Source organism: Acinonyx jubatus, chromosome B3 (assembly GCF_027475565.1).
Source record: "Acinonyx jubatus isolate Ajub_Pintada_27869175 chromosome B3, VMU_Ajub_asm_v1.0, whole genome shotgun sequence".
NCBI lineage: Eukaryota > Metazoa > Chordata > Mammalia > Carnivora > Felidae > Acinonyx > Acinonyx jubatus.
The window spans coordinates 79370810-79392248 of NC_069386.1; the positions used below are offsets into that span (position 1 = coordinate 79370810).

Genomic DNA, 21439 nt, shown 5'->3' on the forward strand with positions numbered 1-21439 from the left:
GACAAGGGAAAAACATACAATTTTGTAATCTTTCTGGTCCAATTTCCCCATTTGTAAAGCAAAGATAATATCTAAAGAATACATACTTTATATGGATGTTACAAAAATTAAATAAAATTATATAAACACTTAGCTCAGTACATTGTAACCATATTAAACTAATTAACTTTAGCTCTTCCTCCTTCCTATGAATAGTCTAATGCCTGCTAATATAAACCTGCATAAAACAGTTTTATCAAAAGTAGAATTTGTGAGGTACCAATAATATCCCCTATATTTTATCAACACTTAAAATATGAAAGACCATGATTCACATTTCATAGAAATCTCAGTTACATGAAATCAAATACATCATTCTAACTTCTCTGCACAAACTAAGCTTTAAATGGATTACAGATAACACAAAAGGTAGTGTGCTCTAAATGTTTTAGTGGAATTACTTTGTCCTCCAAATTTTTGTGTGCTTACCTTTAAAACTATCTGTATGAACATCAAAGCAACTCTACTCTTAATCTGCTTAGATGATCTTAACTTAAGGAGTCTACCAGCAGGAATACTACCAAAGATTTCAGAAGATCTCTTACAGAGGCACCTGGATGTCTTAGTCTGTTAAGCATCAGACTCTTGATCTCAGCTCAGGTCATCATCACTCAGTTCATGAGATTGAGCCCTTCGTACTGCTCTGCTCTCACAGTGTGGAGCCTGCTTGGGATTCTTTCTCTCCCTCTCTATCACCACTTCACCCTCTCTATCTCAGCCCCACCCTCTCCCTCTATGCCCCTCCTCTGCTATCACTCTCACTTCAAAATAAATAAGCTTAAAAAAAAAAATCTCTTGCATTCCATGATTGACCAGTCATTGATTAAACACAGGTGGTTTTTATTAGTCCACAACACTAGCAATCTCTGTCACACAGTCACTTGTAATCTTCCTGAGCAGGAAATGCTCTGAGGCAACATTATAAGAGATAGTCCTCTAGCTCTCAGGTAAGATCAGAAGACTGACTAGCATATCAGAATCTTAAAGCACTTTTGCTGCTGTCTACCTATGCATATGTAGTAAACTGAAGAAATGAAAAGAGACTATAAAAATGTTAATACTATTGGGGAACAACATAGTCTTTTTTTTTTTAACATTTATTTTGAGAGGCAGAAAGCATGTGAACATGTGCGCATGCACACGCAGGGGAGGGGAAGACAGGGAGAAAGAGAATACCACGCAGGATCTGCACCATCAGCACAGAGCCCAAAGCGGTGCTCAAACCCACAAACCATCAGATCATGACCTAAGCTGAGATCAAGAGTTGGACACTCAACTGACTGAACCACCCAGGCTCACCCAACAACACAGTTTTTAAAACTATTTTTTTCTTTAGAAAACAGTAACTTTTGAATAAAAAATAAGATGCTGAAGCAGACAGTCCTTGATTCAAAGGACAAGAACTGATCTACCACATGCTTTACATTAAAATTTTTAATTATTCATCTTTCTTACCCAGTACAAAAACTGCCCACCAAAAAATTAACAGAAAACAAATGTTTAGTGTAACTTTTCTATATTTCATGTGGAAATGTAGTATTTGCCAATTTGGGGACTATATTCCCTGCTGTGTCCTCCAAAATATGACAAATCTGAACAAGTATGGGTAGGGGACAGTTTAAAAAAAAAAATTTCTAAACACAGGTTCTCAGATTTTAACTGTGATCAATTTTATTACCAAGAGAAAAATAAAGATGGTCAGAACACATAAGAGCTTACTTTATGTCAGGTAGAGTGAAAACCTGCTTCATGAACTTTCTAAAATTATAGTACAGAACATGGGCTGTACAAATGGGCAGAAAAATAATTCTTTTTATGGCTCCTTACTTTTTCAACAATGAGAAAGTATTTAGGCATTTTCATATATAAAATCACTAATTTTTTAATTTAGAATCAAAGCAGGGGCACCTGGGAAGCTCAGTTCATTAAGCACCCGACTTTGGTTCAGGTCATGATCTTGCAGTTTATGAGTTTGAGCCCCACATCAGGCTCTGTGCTAACAGCTCAGAGCCTGGAGCCTGCTTCAGATTCTGTCTCCCTTTCTCTCTGTCCCTCCCCCTCTCATGCTTGCTCACTCTCTCTCAAAAATAAATAAACATTTTAAAAAAAGTGTTTAGAATCAAAGCAAATTACAAAATCTCAATACAAATCAACTATAAATTGAGCAAAAAGGCAGGGAAAAACATGCCAATATTAATTAATGATCTCTAAAAAGCACAAAACAGTTGAACTATACTTATATTACTTAAAAGTTCATAATGAACTAAAAAAAATCACTAACAAGTATTTTTTTTTAAAACAAGTATTGTTTCTTAACATACTCTACTGGTTTTCCTGCTTTAAAACAACCATTGTAATATTAACATGGAATACCTTAAAACTGTGCCTTCAGTTGTTGGTTAGGGATTTTTTTTTAACTTTTTTTTTTTTTTTGAGTATAGTTGACCGAGAATTTTTTTTTTTTAATTTTTTTTTTCAACGTTTATTTATTTTTGGGACAGAGAGAGACAGGGGGAGGGGCAGAGAGAGAGGGAGACACAGAATCGGAAACAGGCTCCAGGCTCTGAGCCATCAGCCCAGAGCCCGACGCGGGGCTCGAACTCACGGACCGCGAGATCGTGACCTGGCTGAAGTCGGACGCTTAACCGACTGCGCCACTCAGGCGCCCCGACCGAGAATTTCTTAATATCATTTTCAGAGAAACCCTATCTTGCTAGATAATTCAACTTGGTCGTTGAACTCAACCTCAACTTTATGGTTATCACAGGCACCTTAAAAAGAGCATATCCTAAACAAAACTCCTGCTTTGTTCCTCCACTCCCAAATCATCATCTTTGTGATTATTACAACCATTCAAAAGGCCAGAAACCTAAGAATCATCCTTAGTTTTTCCCCTATTTTCCTCACATTACACATCCAATCCATAAGTTAAATCACACCAATTTTCCCTCTAAAATATATCCTAAATCTGTCCACTTCTCTCAATCATCTTTTACAAGCCAACCTCAAACTCTTGTTTGGACTATTCAAATAGCTACTCAGACATCCACATAAGATATATGCCTAGCATTGGGGTGTCTGGGTGGCTCAGCCAGTTAAGCATCCAACTCTTGATTTCTGCTCAGGTCATGATCTCATGGTTTGTGAGTTTAAGCCCTGCATCAGGCTCTGCACTAACAGTGCATTCTCTCTCTCCTTCTCTCTCTGCCCTTCCTGTGCTCATGTTCTCTCTTTCAAAATAAATAAACATTTAATAAGATAAAATAAAACTTTACTTCATAAAATTTGGCCACAATAAAATTAATAAACTTTTAAAATTAAACACAGAATGGGGCACCTGGGTGGCTCAGTTGGTTAAGTGTCAGACTTCAGCTCAGATCATGATCTCACGGTGGGTGAGATTGAGCCCCACATCAGGCTCTGTGCTGACAGCTCAGAGCCTGGAGCCTGCTTCAGATCCTGTGTCTCCCTCTCTCTCTGCCTCTCCCCTGCTCGCTGTCTCTCTCAAAAATAAATAAACAATGAGAAATAATGAAATATGGCCTTTTGTAGCAATGTGGATGGAACTGGAGAGTGTTATGCTAAGTGAAATAAGTCATACAGAGAAAGACAGATACCATACGTTTTCACTCTTATGTGGATCCTGAGAAACTTGACAGAAGACCATGGGGGAGGGGAAGGGGGAAAAAAGTTAGAGAGGGAGGTAGGCAAACCATAAGAGACTCTTAAAGACTGAGAATAAACTGAGGGTTGATGGGGGGTAGGAGGGAGGGGAAAGTGGGTGATGGGAATTGAGGAGGGCACCTGTTAGGATGAGCACTGGGTGTTGTATGCAAACCAATTTGACAATAAATTTCATATTAAAACAATTTTTTTAATTATATTAAACACAGAATTATTCAACCCCCCACCAAGAAAATAAAGAACCTAAAGCTGTACACACACACACATATACATATATACAAACACTTCAGGACACAAAGAGTTTCTGATGAGAATAACAAAAAATTACCAAGTAAATTCCAAAATGAATTCAATCACTCATATTTTTTTAAAGTATATTTTTTTTCATTTTTTGAAGTGTATTTATTTATTTTGAAAGAGAGGGGGTGCCTGGGTAGCTCAGTTGGTTAAGCCTCCAACTTCAGCTCAGGTCATGATCTCACAGTCTGTGAGTTCAAGCCCTGCATCAGGCTCTGTGCTGACAGCTTGAAGCCTGGGGCCTACTTCAGATTCTGTGTCTCCCTCTCTCTCTGCCCCTCCTATGCTCATGCTCTATCTATCTCTCTCTGTCTCAAAAATAAATTAAAAAAACATTAAAAAAAAAAAAGTTAAGAAAGAGAGGCAGGGAGGGCGAGAGGGCGAGAGAGCGAGACAGAGACAGAGAGACAGAGAGAGAGAGAGAATCCCAAGCAGGCTCTGCACTGTCAGCACAGAGTCCGATGGGGGGATCAAACCCATGAACTATGAGACCATGACCTGAGCCAAAATCAAGAGTCAGATGCTTAACTGAATGAGCCACTCAGGTGCTCCTCCAATCATTCATATTTTATTCCTGTATTTCTAATACAGACCTTATTTCTGTATGAACACATACTTGAGGTACATACAAAACCATGCTGGGCAAATATAAACATCATTTTAAAATTTCCATTCCAATTTCTCTTAAAAGATAAAAATCAAAATTTAGAAACCTACTCATTCATTGCTCAAGGAATGAAAATTTGTAACATTATCTTCAATTGGATTTTCCTACAATAAACTGTAAAGTTCAAAACAACCACAAGGTCCTCTATCAAATGCAGTACCATTTTGAAGGTGGTTCTAAGAAGATAATTATATACAAACACATTTGGTCAGATTTCTAAAAATAATTAAATATTTCAAACAAATGAGGAAATTTTGATTTCCTTTTATATATAATTGTGAATTCAAGACTTCAAAAAAGTTATCAGACAAAAATGTACAAAGATTTCAGTGATATGAACTATATATATCTAATAACAAGGGCATAATTAAGTATATGACATAATTGTATGACAGGTTATGAAGGTTTTATTAAGGTACTTACTGAAAACTTATGATACAAATATTGTTTAACAGAAATATAAAATAAATGAAAAAACTCATAGCCATTAGTGTTTGTGTAAAAATATCCTGAGAAAAAAACTAGAGGAAAAAGTTAAAATGGCTTATTTCTGAATGGTGCAGTTATAGATAATTTCTCTGAAAATTAGAGAAATTCTAAGCTTCTTTAAACTCTGAGAAATTTGGGAAATTCAGAATTCTCTAAACTTTTCTGATTTTTTTTCAAATTTTTGAAACAAACGTATTTTGTAATTCCCAGAAAATAAATTTAAAGTTTGGGACAAGTCAACTTCACTAAGCTTATCACAGCCTATTTCTCCCAATGATTGCAACCAAAAACCTTGGACAAAACAAAAAAAGCAACTGAGACACCTGGGTGGTTCAGTCGGTGAAGTGTCTGACTCTGACTCTTAATCTCAGCTCAGGTCATGATCTCATGGTATGTGTGTGAATTCAAGCCTGATGTCAGGCTCTGCACTGAAGGCACAGAGCTTGCTTGGGATTCTGTCTCTCCCTCTCTCTGCCCCTCCCCCACTGGTGTTCTCTATCTCACAAAATAAACTTACTGGGAAAAAAAAAAAGTATCTGAGGACTCTGAAAAGTACACAGCAGATAGACTGGATAGGAAGTCAAAACTTAAATAAAGACCCATGATGGAAGTGAGTTTCAGGGGCTTTTTCCTTTCCTCTTTTCTTTCCTGGTTTGACCCCTGGATGAGGCAAGTCCCCAAACTATGTAGCAGGAGCACAGAACAAAAACTCAGAACCAAGAAAGAGGGTCGTTGTGAGCCAGAGAGTGTGAGGAAAAAGTACTGAGGCTTTTTCTCCTTGCCTGGCCCAAAGGCTAGCCTCAGAGTTAAGCCTCAAACTAAACCATGAATGACACATCCACAGTGCAGTGGAGGTGGCCTGAGCATCTAAGGCCCTGCAGAGAACTGGGAACTAAGAAAAGGAGCCCCTGTGGTCAAAAGAGCATGAGAAGAATCCTATTATCTTCTTCTTTTTTTCTCAATACTTTCACCTGGGGGGTAGTCTAGTCTAGTCCCAGCACAAGGGGGAAGAAGAATGGAGGATAGGGGGTGGGAAGAAGTGTAGCTGTAACATCAAGAGAGTCCCAGTTTCAGAACACTAGTAAAAAAGGGCTCTGGGTAGCCAAAAGATACAGGGGAAATCTCTGAAGAAAGAGCAAAAAAGACACAAATCCTAAGCTCACCTCCAAACTGCACAGTGGAGGAGAGGTGAAGAACAGCAGCAAAGACTTTGACAACTATGACATAATCCACCATCCAAATCCCAGATTATACTAAGAATGACACATGTACAGAGTAGACCAAAACACCATAACAAAGGCTATGAAATCACGGACATTGGAACCACCACCTACAAAGAGCAAGACAGAACTTGCAGTCTAAATCTAACTGGGTTGACTACATACCAATATAAAACAACAAAATCAACATTATCTCCAGAGGATTTTTATAAAACCCAGAATCTCACAATATCCGAAATATCTAAGATAAAATCCAAAATAACTTGAAACACAATCAGTACAATCTGATCTATCCAACTCAAGAAAAAAAGACAGCCAACAGATGCAAGCCTGAGTCAATCTAGATGTTAAAATTACCAAAGAGGATTATAAATCAGCTTTTATAGCTATACTCTACCAGGTAAATGTGAACATTCTTGAAATGACTGGAAACAGAGTTTTCAGCAGAGAAACAGAAAATATAAAAAAGAATCCAATAAAAGTTTTAGAAATAAAAAGCACAATTTGTGAGGGGAAAAAACCTTACAGATGGAACAGAGAGTAAAAAGATTGGGAGAAAAAAAAGGAAAACTCTCAGGAACCTGAGGGAGCATTATCAAAAAATGTAACATTTGTGCCACTATTGTCCTAGAAGGAAAGGAGAAAAAAATGGCTATAGAAAATAGATTTGAAGAAGCTTCCCAAATTTGGTCAAAGACATACAGATTCAAGAAGTTCAGTAAACCTCAAATAAGACAAATTCAAAGACAACCATGCACAGAAAAAAATCATTATCCAATAGCAAAAAGCCAAAGGCATATATTTTTAAAAACCTTAAAAAGAGCAAGGGAAATACAACACAAAGAAACAAAGATTAGAATGAGCACAGATTTCTCATCAGAAACCATTAAAGTGAGAAAACAGTGGAATGATATCTTTAAAATGCTGAAAAGAACTCTCAACCCAGAATTTTATATCCAGCAAGAGTATCTTCACAGCATGAAGGCAAAATAAAGATATTCTCAGATGAAGGAAGACTAAGAGAATTTCATCAGTAGCAGACCTCCTTAAAAGAAATACTAAAGAAAGTTTTTCAGAATGAAAGAAAAGAACACCAGAGAGATACATGGAACTTTACAGGAATGAAAAAAAGAAATATATACATAGGTAAACATAATAGATTATTCTTCTCCCATTACCTGACTGCTGAAAGTGAAAATTGTAACAGAGTATCTTGAGATTTTCAATGTATATCAATTTAAAACACATAAATATTAGGGGTGCCTGGGTGGCTCAGTTGGTTAAGCAGCCGACTTCAGTTCAGGTCATGATCTCAGAGTTCACGAGTTCAAGCCCCACACTGGCCCTGTGCTGACAGCTCAGAGCCTGGAGCCTGCTTCAGATTGTGTGTTCCCCTCTCTCTCTGCCCCTCCCCTGCAGGTGCCCACTCGCACACGCTCTCTCTCTCTCTCTCTCTCAAAAATAAACGTTTAAAAATATATATACATAAAGGGACAGAGACAAAACACAATAGCTAAGTTAAAATATAACACTACAAAATATTCTATACTTTGAAAGACAGGAAAGAAAAAAAAACTGAACAAAAAACAAATATTCAAACATTATACATATATCCAAATACACTAAAAGTTATATCAAATGTAAATGGTCTAAATTCACCAATTTCAAACAAGAGACTGTCAGGTTGGATTTAAAGAAACACAAGCCAATAGCTCAATAGAGCACGTGACTCTTAATCTCAGGGTTGTGAGTTCAAGTGCCACAGTGGGCGTGGAGCCTACTTAAAACACACACACACACACAAGCCAACCATATACTGTCTACAAGAAACCCACATATATACAATGACACAGATTGGTTAAAACTGAAAGGATGGGAAAACATAGACTAAACAAACACTATCAAAAGAAAGCTTGCAGGGTGCATGGCTGGCTCAGTCAGTGAAGCATGTGACTCTTGATCTTAGGGTTGTGAGTTTGAGCCCCATGTTGGGTGTAGAGGCTACCTAAAATAAAATCTTAAAAAAAAAAAAAAAAAAAGCAAGCAAGCTTGAGTGGCTACAGTTATAGAAGACAAAATAAACTTTAGAACATGGAAAATTACCAGAGATAAAAAGAGTCTTTTCATAATGACAAAAGGGTTGATTCACCAAGAAAACAATCCTTTTAAAGACACCTCAAGGCTTCAAAATACTGGAAAAACAGAAATAATGGAAGAGAAATACTTGGAGACTTCAACACATGTCTTTCGGGAACCTATAAAACACATGGACAGGCAATCAACAATATGGACTGATCACCACTATCAATCAACCTGACCTAATATGACACTTAGAGAACATTCCACCCAACAAGAGCAGAATATACATTCTTCTCAAGTGCATGTGGACAAATCACCAAAAAACAGACACATGGGCCATAATACAAACCTTAACAGATTTAAAATAATTAAAATAATATAAAGTATATTCTCTGACCACAACAAGAACACAAAAATATCTGGAAACCCCCAAATATTTGTAACTTAAGCAACACTTTTAAATAACCTATGGGTAAAAAAGAAAGTTCTAAAGGAAGTTTTTAAATTTTGTGAGCCAAATGAAAAGAAACAAAATCAACTAAAGCGAAAAGAGGAATTTATTATTAAATGCTTATATTAGACAAGGTCTCAAATTGTAACCTAAGCTTCCACCTAAGAACCAGAAAAAAAGGACAAATTAAACTTCAAACCAATGCAGAAGGAACTAATACAGAACAGAAATCAATAAAACTTAAAACAAGAAAATATAAAAAATGTACTAAACCAAAAGCTGCTTCTTTGAAAAGATTAATAAAATTGGTAATCTTTAGTCGGATTGATCAAAAGATAAAAATTACCAGTCTCAAAATGAAAAAGAAAATTATCACTACATACTGTACAAACATCCAAAGGATAAAAAAGGAATACTACAAACAACTCTATGCCCATAAATTCCTTCAAAGACATACTACCAAAATTCACTCAAGAAGAATTAAGTAACCTTAACAGTCCTCTATTACAGAAAGAATTAGTTAAACATATCAATTTATTCCTACGGATTGTGTTGTTGGTGTTTATTTAAGAAATATTTGCCTAACCTAGGGTCACAAAGGTTATCTCCTATGTATTCTTCTAGAGATTTTATAATTATACATTTAACATTTAGATCTATGATTAATTTTAAGTTTATTTTTGTGTAAGGTGTGGGATATGAATCACAGTTTTCTTTTTTCCATGTGGATACAATTGTTCTAGCACCATAAAAAACAAACAGACAAAAAAAAACTACCCTCTTCCACTGAACTGCCTTTGCACCTTTGTTGAAATGAGGTGTCCCTGTACATGAGTCTATTTCTGAACTATTCCATCTCATCAATCCATTTAGCTTTACATCAATACCACACTGTTTTGATTACTGTAGCTATAGAACAGGGATTCAAATACAGTATCATTAGTCCTCTAACTTGTTTTGGTTAGCATAGGTCCTTTGCATTTCCATGTAATTTTGAAATCAGTTTCCCAATTTCTGCATCTTGTCAGATTTTTCTCTAAGAATTTCAGAAGAAATGAAAATTCATATTTACACAGAAATCTGTATGCTAATGTTTATAGCAACCTTGGTCATAATGACCAAAACTAGAAAAACCATTTACCTTCAAGAGGTAAATGGATAAACCACCTCTGGGATGCATCCATAAAATGGTACTACACAACAATGGGAAGGAAGGAACTATTACACACACAGCAACATGGATGATTATCAAATGCAATATACTACATTTACATTTGAATCTGAAGCCAGATTCAAAGGCTACACAACGTATATATGATTCTACTCATACAACACTGTGTAAAAGACAAAACTATAGCAGCAGAGAACAAACCACTGATGGTCAAGCACTGGAGTTGGGGAAGGATTTAACTTCAAAGGTACGGCTCTAGGAAACTGCTATGCATTTCAACTGTGGGTGGTGGTTACACGGCTCTGCATTTGTCAAAAGTGGAACTTTACTGTAATTTAAATATATTTAAGAAAAAAAATAAAGATCATGCATATAATAATCACAGACCTCCCTGAATAGCACTAAAAGTATACACCTATGGTATAAAATCTTATTTTCAATTAAAGAGTTTTTCAAAATTTTACTTGCTAAATATTTGTCTCTTACTTTATGGGTAGAAATTACATTTATACAGTGTATTAAACCTAGTACTATACTATAATACCAACCTATAGACTCAAAGGTCTATGTTTCTTAATTAGGAAACATTAGGATTACTCATCTATATGGAACTGTCAGAGCAGTCAACCACACCAATGAGATTAAGAAACTTCAGATGAATCCATATTTAAGCAATGGTTTCCAAAATGCTACCTGCAATCACATCAGAACCTTTCCCTGATGAAAAGCAGAGATAAATAACTTAAAATAAGAACAAGTTTCATAAGGTTCCAAAGGGAAATAATTTCCCTGGGCACTGTAATAGTTTTTATACTATATCATACTCTTTTTCTAGACTGCATCACTTGAATTTTGGCCAAGATTTCTTAAGATTTACAATATAAAATTTAACTTTAAAAAAAAAGGAAGTTATGTATAGTGGCAATATTTTACTGACTACGGTCTGTAAATTCTCCATTTCTTTTATATAAAACTAAACAAAAGTTTAACTATAAAAGTCTAATAAATTTGGTTTTGTAAAGATAATAAATAGCATCTTTTAAGTCCTTTCATCTTTTATTTTATTTTATTAATTTTTTTATTTTAGAGAGAGAAAGAGTGTGAACAAGGGAAAGGGGCAGAGAGAGAATCTTAAGCAGGCTGCATGTTCAGCATTAAGCCCCATGCGGGGCTCGATACCATGTCCCTGAAATCATGACCTGAGCTGAAATCAAGAGTCAGACATTCAACTGACCAAGTCACCCAGGTGCCCCAAATCTTTTATTTTATTTTTGTCCCTGTCCCAGCTTTGACTCTGTGTTGCTTAACTAAAAATAACTCATGGCACGGCAGTTGAAAATTATGGCCTTCCCTCTCAAAGAAAAAAGGAGTAAAATTCCAATATGTAGACTTGCTTTTCTCCAGTTAAAATACACACACAAATCTGACTGCAATTCATCCAACAAATATCTACTGAATGCCTTTTTATGCCAAGTGTTGTGCTAAGTGTTGGGGGGTAGGATAGAAAGATGAGCAAGACAGTGATAAGCTCTGAGGAACTCAAAGGTCTAAAATTTTCTATAAACTGGAAGAGTTGGCTTTTTTTTTTACATTTTAAGGCGATAGACACTTTGATAAACAAAGCTCACTGAAGATCATTATCTATGAGCCCCCTAGAGCCCAGGGATGAAAACCTTAGAGAATGGTTTTCATCTTCCAGCGCTTCTTTCTGCTGTCCACTGAAAAGAAGTATATAAACACCTGATTTCTGTAAACAGAAATTACTTAACTTTTCAGGATTATACATATTTGGTGAACATTCTCTAATCAAGAAAGCATCAGCTGTGGGCTGATCAAAAAAGTAATTTCACTTCCCTGTTACTCTACCATGAGGTAGATGAGAACAGGAGTTAATATGGAAAAGGCAGGTACATAAACACAGAGAGGTAGGGAAAATACATATTGATGCTGTCATTGTTTGTACTACAGAGAATACAATGCTCCTTCTCTTGCATGCTTACCAACTAATTTCATGACTCTGTAAGTACTTTTTTTAGGCATTTTAGGCCTAAGTGAAAAACAAGCACAACATGAATAATTTCTTCAGTTTCTCAGTATCTGGATATTAGCTATTGTATGCCAGGCACTATGCTTAGCAACAGAAAAACAAAAGTAGTAGTTATATTATGTATCTAGTACTGTAGGAACACAGGAGATGTCTTCGAAATCAACATTTAAATTCTGTCCATTAGGTAAAGACCCAGAAGATTTTGTAAAAGTGAGTGATACAATCAAATCAGTATTTTAAGACCCTTTACACCTCAAAAAAGTTGGGGGAAAAGACCATGAATATTTTAAGACTATAACTCTGGGTACAGTCAGCTTGGAGACAGGGATATCTGTTATGAAGCTACTAGCACTATATGAGCATAATAATTTCCCCATACCAATCCGAGGTATTGTCACTCTTTTTAGTCTCCTACTCCAGGGAGAAAACAGATGTCATCAGACAGAAATCCCTTCAGCTTTTTACCATCAAACCTAAAACATCTGCATTTAATCTCTCCATCTTCCCTGCTTTACAACAAGAACACATAAAATCTCTCTCTCCAACAGTGAGAGCTTTGCTACTAAACTAAGATATTCTGATCAACAGCTTCAGCATTATCTGGCAGCATACTAGGAATGCAGACTATCAGGTAGCACACCAGACCAAATGAATCATAACTTGCAATTTAACAAGATCCCCAGATGATTCACATCATGCACACTGAAGTTTAAAAAGCACCAGTCTTAACAGAAGCTGATTTTCTCCCAGTTTCTCAGAATCCTAAACACTATATATATTCCATTCTCTCTCCTACCTCTATAACCTTTAAAAGACAAAACCCTACACCCCCATTCCAATCTAATTTTTCAAAAACCTTCTCCACACTCCCCATCTCTATTTCTTCATATCCTACTTCTGGACCAATTCAAATCTGCCCCTTATCACCCTCCATTCAGCTCTCATTAAGATCAATGATCTCAGTCAGTTAAGCGTCCAACTCGACCTCAGCTCAGGTCATGATCTCTCAGTTCTTGAATTCAAGCCCCACGTTGGGCTCCGTGCTGGCACTGCGGAGCCCTCTTGGGATGCTGTCACTCCCTCTCTCTGCCCCTCCCCCACTCATGCCCATATTCTCTCAAAATAAATAAAGAAAAAAAAAGATCAATGCCCTTGAGTATGAGGCTAAAGGACATCTTTCAGTCTTCACCCTACTTGACCTCTCACCACAATTAAACACAATTGTCCTTTCTCTTTTTGAATCACTTTCCTCCTGTGTTGACATGTATACTAACGATGCAAAAGCAATGGTGGATGAAACTGCTGGTGCTTCAGCATGAATCAAGGCCAGGGGTACTAAACTGTACTACTACTAACTGGATTCTTCACTGCCAAGCTCTAGCATGGGGGGGAGGGAGGAGCCAATTTCACTACAGAATAACCTTGATGAAGCAAAAATAATTATTTTACTGTAACTCAACCCTCGAATACCTATTTTTTTTAATATCCTACATCAGAAAATGGAAGTAAGTGTAAAGCACTTCTGCATCCTGAAGAATGATGGTTGTGTCAAAGGAAAGCACTGTTATAGAACTGAACTAGACACTTTTTTCATGCAACACCATGTTTACTTGAAAGAACTTCCGACAAACCATGATTATTCAGACTTGGATATCTAGCAAACATTTTCTTAAAACTTAACGAAGTAAATAAGCCTTCCACTTCAAGGAAAACAACTGACAGTATTTATCGCCAATGATAACATTAAAGCTCTCAAGCAAAAATGACAATTTTGGAAAACTTGTATCTGCCACCATGAACTGGACAGCTTCCCAATATTGAAGCTTTTCTGATATCAGTATTCACATTAAACAAATGTGAGTTTGTGATACTGTAGAATGACATATGTTAACATTTGGAATATCTGTACAGCTCAGTAAATCAATGATCAGTGCACAATTGTACAAGCTTAAAAATGGGTACAGAGTATAAAAAGTTCACTGACATGATTCAGAATCCACATTGTAACTAACCCTTAAGAAACTATCACTTGTCCAGTTTTGTATGGTATCAAAGAAGAATACCCATAATTATATTTAAAAAATCATTACAACATTCCTCCCTTTGCCAACTACATCTATGGAGGATTTTTTTTTCATACATTTCAATCAAAATACAATGCAACAGACTGAATGCAGAGGCAGATATGAGAATCCAGCCAAATCCAAACTCATGTTCTTAGCCCCTCAAAATTCTTCCAGTGTTCTCTCTCAATGAATGGCACCATCATCCATTATAACCTGAATATTCCAGATACCTCCTTTCTCACTCTCATATACAATCATTCGACAAGTTCTATTTTACCTCCTGAATCTATCTCAAATCTATCCACTTCTTTTTATTTCTGTTACTACAAACCTCTCTCTCTGGATAATAATCTACCAAGTCTACAAGCATTTGTTCTTTCTGTCCTCTCCACCTATCTACTTTTGTTAGAGTAGTTAATGTTTTTGAAAGACAAACATAATCACATCAGTCACTCTTACAGTACTCCACAGTCTTCTACAGTACTTTTATCTCTTAAGATAAAACCAAAAGCTTTTCTTGTCATATATACAAGACTCCATCCCATCTAGCCTCTACCTTCTACAAAGCACTCTGCAACCTTTCCTTGTCCCAGTGACAGTAGTTTTCTCTAAGTTACTCAATCACGTCATACTTAGCCACTTCAAATTCTTCACACATCGCCTCTTCTTTGAACACCTTTCTACCTCACCTCTTCATACTTTATCCCATAAACTTATTCATCCTTCATATCTCTAGGAAAAACCACTTCCTCAAAGAAGGCCACAGTGACCATTCCCACCCCTCCAGGTCATGTGTGTTCTACATACGGTCATAGCACCCTAACCTTTTCCTTCATCGCACTTATCACAATTTATAACCACAATTTTATTTCTATAATTACTTAATATCTGCCTTCCCTATTAGACTAGTAGGCACCATAAGAGCAGAGACTCTATCTGTTTTGGTCATCACCATATCTCTAACATCTGACATAAAGTAGGAAGACAATTTATAAGGTTAAACCTTTGTCACTGTTGTAAGTATTTTTTATTTTTTCTTGTAAATACACAAGAGAAGGTTTTTACCACTGTATTCAACCACTTTGGAATCCAGACTCGAGAGAGTCTTCTTTGGGATCTCACCCAAAGAATACACTAGGAAAATCTTTAATAGTGGTTGCCTTTGAACTGATTAGTCAGAAACAGGAGAGCAAGAGACTTTGTATCCTTTCATGCCCTCATAATTAACTAAGATGATTATTTTTAAAAAAAGAGCCTTCTGGTACCTAAAAGTAGTACCCCTAATATTTCATTTTCTAGATCTTCTGGGGAAATCTTAGATTCCACCCTGAAAAGACAACTTTTCAATTATACTGTCTGAAAATATAGTAGGCAGGATCTACGAGAACCCAGGATGCATCTACTTATAATAGTATGTACAATAATCATCCATTTTAATGTGAATGCAAAATCATTTGTAATTCATTTAATTCTTATTAAATTTGTAACATATTAAATTTAACTCATTAACCACAAATGAAAGCAAAAACTAACCCCGAACTTGAATTTTACTCTCTAGGGCATAACCTTATAAGTTCAGGCATTACTAAGAAACATCACAGTTTCACAGAAAATATATATTCATTAACTTCAAAAAGACAGTCAAAACTGGTACAAAAAATGGAGAGCCATGTAAAATCTAAATTAAAAAAAAAGACTTAACATCTGCCTTTTTTGACTAAACATATAACTATTAATATCTGAACATATATTTACTCAATGTAACTAAGGACTCTTTGCTAGTATCTTATGAATTCAAGTTGGTATGGGAGATTTTCACCAATATTCAAAATATGCGTATCATCTTGTTTTTCCCTACCTTATTTGTTGACTGTTGCAAAGAATTTAAAAAGGCTCTCCAAAATCAATCACTTTTACAAAATAAAGTCCCAAAATGAAATTCAAAATTAGAAATTTAATATTAGTATGCAGCCCACTTGAACCAAAACACTTCTCACATACATTCTTTCATTTAATCCTCACAAAGAGCCTACAATAAAGAAGATAACTGCTATTTTATAGAGAAAGAAAGGCTCTCAAAAGCTAAATTACATGTAGCTGATCAAGAATCCAAGAATCTGAACTCAGATCTCTGATGCCACAGCCCATTCTTTCCACCTCACTATGGGGCCTCTCTGGTTTAAATTTTCCTTATGACAAGAAAAATCTGACTAAAGAACAAAGAGAGCAAACTAAGTTTTGTTTCTTTTTTTAATTGTCACAAATTTAATCAAACATCCATTTTTAGGTAGACAAATGACTGTTATGCCACATGAAACAGGGATAACCATTCCAATTTGAAATAGTCTTGTATCTTTACTAAGTAAATAAAAAATATAAGTCACATCGACTTTAATTTCATCTTTCTTAAAATTACATTGTATCAAATATAAAAGTCTAGAAGGGAAAATGGAAAAAATAACAATTATGTTACGATGGTAGAATTTTATATAGGGATGAGTTTTATATTTTAAAAATGTCCTTAAAAATTGTTCTTATATGGTAACACTTTTTTTAATGCCATTACAAATTACTATACATTAGTACCTAAGAGAAGATGCAAAACAACTGTTAATTTGACTAGCAAGTGTAACTTTTTTTTTTTTTTATTAAATTTTTTTGAACGTGTATTTTTGAGAGAGACAGTGTGAGCAGGGGAACCGGGCAAAGAGAGGGAGACAAAGAATCCAAAGCAGGTTCTAGACTCTGAGCTGTCAGCACAGAGCGCGACGTGGGGCTCAAACTCACTAGCCCTGAGCCAAAGTTGGACATTTAACTGACTAAGCCACCCAGACACCCACAAGTATAACTTTTTAAAATACCAAAAGTGGGGCCCCTGGGCAGATCAGTCGGCTAAGTGTCCAACTCTTGATTTCAGCTCAGGTCATGATCTCATGGTTGTGGGATCCAGCCCTCTGTCAGGCTCCATGCTGAACATGGAGCCTGCATGGGATTCTCTCTCCCACCCTCTCTCTCAAAATAAATAAACTTTAAAAATTTTTTTTTTTTTTTTAGGGGCACCAGGGTGGCTCAGTTGGTTAAGTGTCCAACTCTTAGTTTAGGCTCAGGTCATGATCTCACAGTTCATGAGTTCAAGCCCCACATCAGGCTCCACACTGTAAGTGCTTAGAATTCTCTCTCTCTCTCTCTCTGTCCCTCCCCAATTGTGCTGTCTCTGTCTCTCTCAAAATAAATAAAAAAGAAAAGAAAAAGAAAAATTAAAAACAAAAAATTTTTTTAATAAAATACCAAAAGTAATTCTCAAGTTAATAAAGACCTTCTAATGAAATCTATGAATATTCAAAATTCTACTTCACTTTGCCATGAATCCTGCTAAAACAAGTGTCAACAGGAGGGCTAAATTATTATAAAGTTTGTTAATAACAAAAACTAGTTGACATAAATTGGCCATTAACAAACTGTGATTTTGAAACTTTGTTTATAAGGGTTTTTATCTTAAGATTTTTATCATTTTAATCAGATTTACAACCAAAAGTTATTTTCGTTTATTAATTCATCTTATTCATTCAAAATTGAAAACAATTAAAAATACTTTGTCAATTTAGTAATAAGAGCCTTTATTGCCATCCAAAGAAATTAAAATAATTATACCAAATTTTAAGTCAACATCTAAAACATTTTCTAATTTCTTCAAACTAGTATTAAAACAAATACAGAAAACAACTGAGTTTTCATTTACTAACTACTGGAATTCAAAATTGTAATTAATTAATATAAAATAAACAATAAAAACCAAATGTGTTCAGCATTCAGAAGAATGGTTAATCTAACTGGGCAAGTATCACCCGAGGGAAAAAAACAACATTTATAGCCAATCTAGTAATGAATTCTCTTTTACATTTCTGCACTAATTCTACATTAAAACCTCTGAATAAAACTGTTTAAACTCTCTAAAATTTCAAAATCTGTTTCTACCATTCCAAAAATATGCTATAAGAGTAACATCCAATTTAAACCCTCCAAACTGAAATTTACAAAGCAATCATTTGCTTTAACAAAAGTACAATGTCATATAATACTAATGAAGAAAGGGGAGATTGGAAACTAAGTTCATTATCTTTTCTATTTCCTTGTTTATTTCAAGGTAATTTCTTGGTACAGAAATAGGTACCTTTAAAGAAGTATTTGTATTTTCTCAGTTCATAACGTATTTTGAAAATGAATCAAGTTACAATTAGTTTTCCCTAATTCCTATTCATTCAACAAACACATTTGTGTCATGACAATGATCATTACAGGAATTTCTTCACTTACTAATTTTTATTTCTCAGAAATAAAATGTAAAACTGCAGAAACTTCTAAAAAGTTAACTTTAAAACTCACTAGAGAAAATTCTATGCAAAGTGAAGTCAGCAAATGGTTGAAAACAGATGTCACCAGAGCAACTCCAAAAGATGATGAAGGGATGTACTTACGTTTCAAAACAACGATCCACGTTGTCAGACATCAAAAGCAGCATGCATAGCTGTTCAAGGGCTATTAGCTGCATGTCCCTTTCATCTCCCTGTCCCATCTGTAGCCATTCCAACAATGTATCAGGATCCACATCTGCCATGGTTTTTTAAAAGCCTCTTTGCTTAAATTAAAAAAGTAAAAGGAAAATTCCTTTTAAATATCCAGGACAGATCAGCTTGGGTTAAAATTTTTTTTCTTTTATATCAGCTAGAACCAAATGTTCCTGGTGTCCTAGGAATTAGAAAAGACTCATAAGTATGTTTGGAGAAAGTACTTTAAAGCAGTTTTTCCACTTCCCTTACTTATTCCTCATGTTTAATGTTTATATATCATACTAAATAAAAACCAGTTTTGCACAAGAGTATAAGGGTAGGTAGTTTCTACTTAACTGGAAACCAGAGCTGTCTTTGTCAAACACAGTCAAACAAGCTTCAGATCCCACTACTGCTATCACCCAACGACTGTGCCAAAAGGCAAAGAACACCTTCCTAAAGGTTCTTTTTTTTTTTTCCAGCAAACTTCTTCCCCCCTCCTCCACCCAAAACTGATCTTCAGATAAGGGTTAGATTCAGTATTTTGAGGAGGCTCTAAACACTTTGATCCAATCCCCCTCTAAAAAAAGTTTCTGCTTTAAGATTATCTCCAATTCCACAAATTCTGCTTACTTCCTAATTTACTTATTGCTTAAGATGTCCACATACGAACAATAATTAGATACAAGATGTATCTATGAATAAAGGCTTGGTTAAGAGTTCTGGCAGTCCTGGCAACTATTCTTAAAAGTTTAAAAAAGAAATGCTAAAAGTAAATGCAATGGACTAACACCTTACGGATCAGAATACAAGCCAATCTACGGTCCTCTTTCCCCATCCCCACAGAATGGGGCAGTTGGCTTAAAAACAAAACAAAACAAAAAAACACGAAACAAGAGAAGCAGCCCCAAAAGGCAAGTCATTACAAAAGTCCGTAGGCGCCCTGACGGGACGACAGCTTTGGGTCCCACGTACGCCAGCTGCAGGTGTGTGAATCCAACCGCGGATCACGGTGGGCACCCAACGGCGGCGACCAGCAGGAATGACCCAACACTCCGGGCCCAGCCGAGCCCCGCGCCGGGAGGCGCAGGCACCTGGCTCTGGTTTCTTGGCACCAAACCCCGCTAAGTTAGCTACCTGTGTCTAGGAGGGGGAAGTTCAGGAGGAGAAGCAGCAAGCTCCAGTGCCCAGAACAGGCCGCCGGGCCGAGCAGGGCGGCGGGTCTCTCGGGAGCTGCGCCCGGAACTCCATGGCTCCGGGGGACGTCCCTGGCCGACCCGGCGGCGAACCCTTCTCAAGGGCAAGGGGGGCCCGCCGCGGGCTCCGGCTCCGGCAAGCCGGGCCCCGCCGCGGGCAGGGCCGAGGGACGGGAACAAAGGGGCTAAGCGGGTAAGCCCGCAGCAGCCCGGCCGACCTCATCTGGGGCTGGGGTCTCACTCCCGGGACGCCGCCGGGCATCCCGGATCCCGGCCCCCAAGCTGGCCCTTCCGACCGCGTAAGGCACTCCCGCCTCCCTATCCTTTAAGCTCTTACCCGGGCTTGTCGTCCCAAACCGCTCCCGTCCAGCTCCAAGCAGGCCGCGGGCAGAGCCAGGCCCGGCCGCGGCCCTCGAGTTACCAGGAAGCCGCAGGCCGCGCAGGTCGAGCCGGGCAAGCGGCACAGGAAAAGCCGCGCCTCGTCCCTCCCCTTCCTCCGTGGGGACCTGGTGACAGGGAAGCGAGAGGTTCCCCCGACCGGCTGCAACCAGCGCACGTCCGGTCCCCAGCACGCGGCTCCTCAGGCCTGAAGCTCAGAGGCTCGCGCGGTGCTGCCGGCGGCGGGGGGAGTCCGCGTCCATCGCGATCCCGGAGGGGTAAGGGAGGAGGGTCGAACGAGAGCGGGGCGGGGAAGCTGCGGAGGGCAGCCGAGCTCGGCGGAGGCGGAGCAAATCGACTCTCCCGGCAGCGGCCCCGCAGGCCGCCACGTGGGGCGCTGCGGAGACCTGTCGGCCGGCGGCGCAGCAGCGCCAACCTGGGGCGCCGGGCGACCGGACGCGTGGCCGCCACTACCGGGACGGTCTGGCCCCGCGGGCCTCGGACTCCCTTATCAGGAGTCGCTTTTCGGTCGTATGCCTTGGCCCCTTTACGCTTCGCTGGCAATGCGAGCACGCTCCCAGCACCCCCGCACACTGGTGCACGCACGCTCAGCTTCTTTTGCACCGTGCCTACACACTTAGCGTGTTCCTGCTGTTAGGCCCCCACCCTGCACGTCATAGCGGTGGCCCAACCTGTCCTTGCCTAGTCTCCGGCCCGGCGGCCGGCACTCCGACGCGAGCTCCCCTCCTCCCCGCCCAGCAGCCCTACTCGCGCGCGGAAGTGCGTCGCAGAAGGAAAAGCACCCTCCCCCCCACCCGGTGTACTGGGAGGCGAACCCCCTGCAGTTCACGAGAAAGAAAACCTTTCACCATAACCCTGAGCAGAAAATATTTTCAAGTATTATCTCCATCCCACTGATAAGAGAACTGAGCTGCAAAAAGCGTGAATTCAGGCTCAGTGGCGTCCCGGTAAGCAGCGCAGCTGAAAGTGTGCTTTTGACTGTCTTTTCTGTGGGTTGTGGTCTCAAGTACATCCGTGGTTATTCCTTTCAAACGTTTTGTTTTACACGCTTTGAAAATAAAGTCCGCTTGCTTCTAAGACGTACTTG

The 21439-nt window shown here is 38.0% G+C and overlaps 1 protein-coding gene across 6 annotated transcripts in view; it reads right to left on the bottom strand.

The window, feature by feature from the left end:
* Positions 1 to 20431, bottom strand: part of HECTD1 (HECT domain E3 ubiquitin protein ligase 1) — an 89806-nt gene extending 69375 nt beyond the window's left edge. For 5 of the 6 annotated variants that reach the window (XM_027065531.2, XM_027065529.2, XM_027065528.2 and 2 more), the window contains exons 1-2: positions 20291 to 20431; positions 18686 to 18846 (exon numbers count right to left, since the gene is read on the bottom strand). In XM_027065531.2, coding sequence (XP_026921332.1) covers positions 18686 to 18825 — 140 coding nt within the window. In that variant the 5' untranslated portion in view covers positions 18826 to 18846; positions 20291 to 20431. Of the gene's footprint in view, positions 1 to 18685; positions 18957 to 20290 lie in introns of all 6 variants that reach the window. The other variant, XM_053224337.1, reaches the window with a different exon arrangement.
* Between the last annotated feature and the right edge of the window lie 1008 nt (positions 20432 to 21439).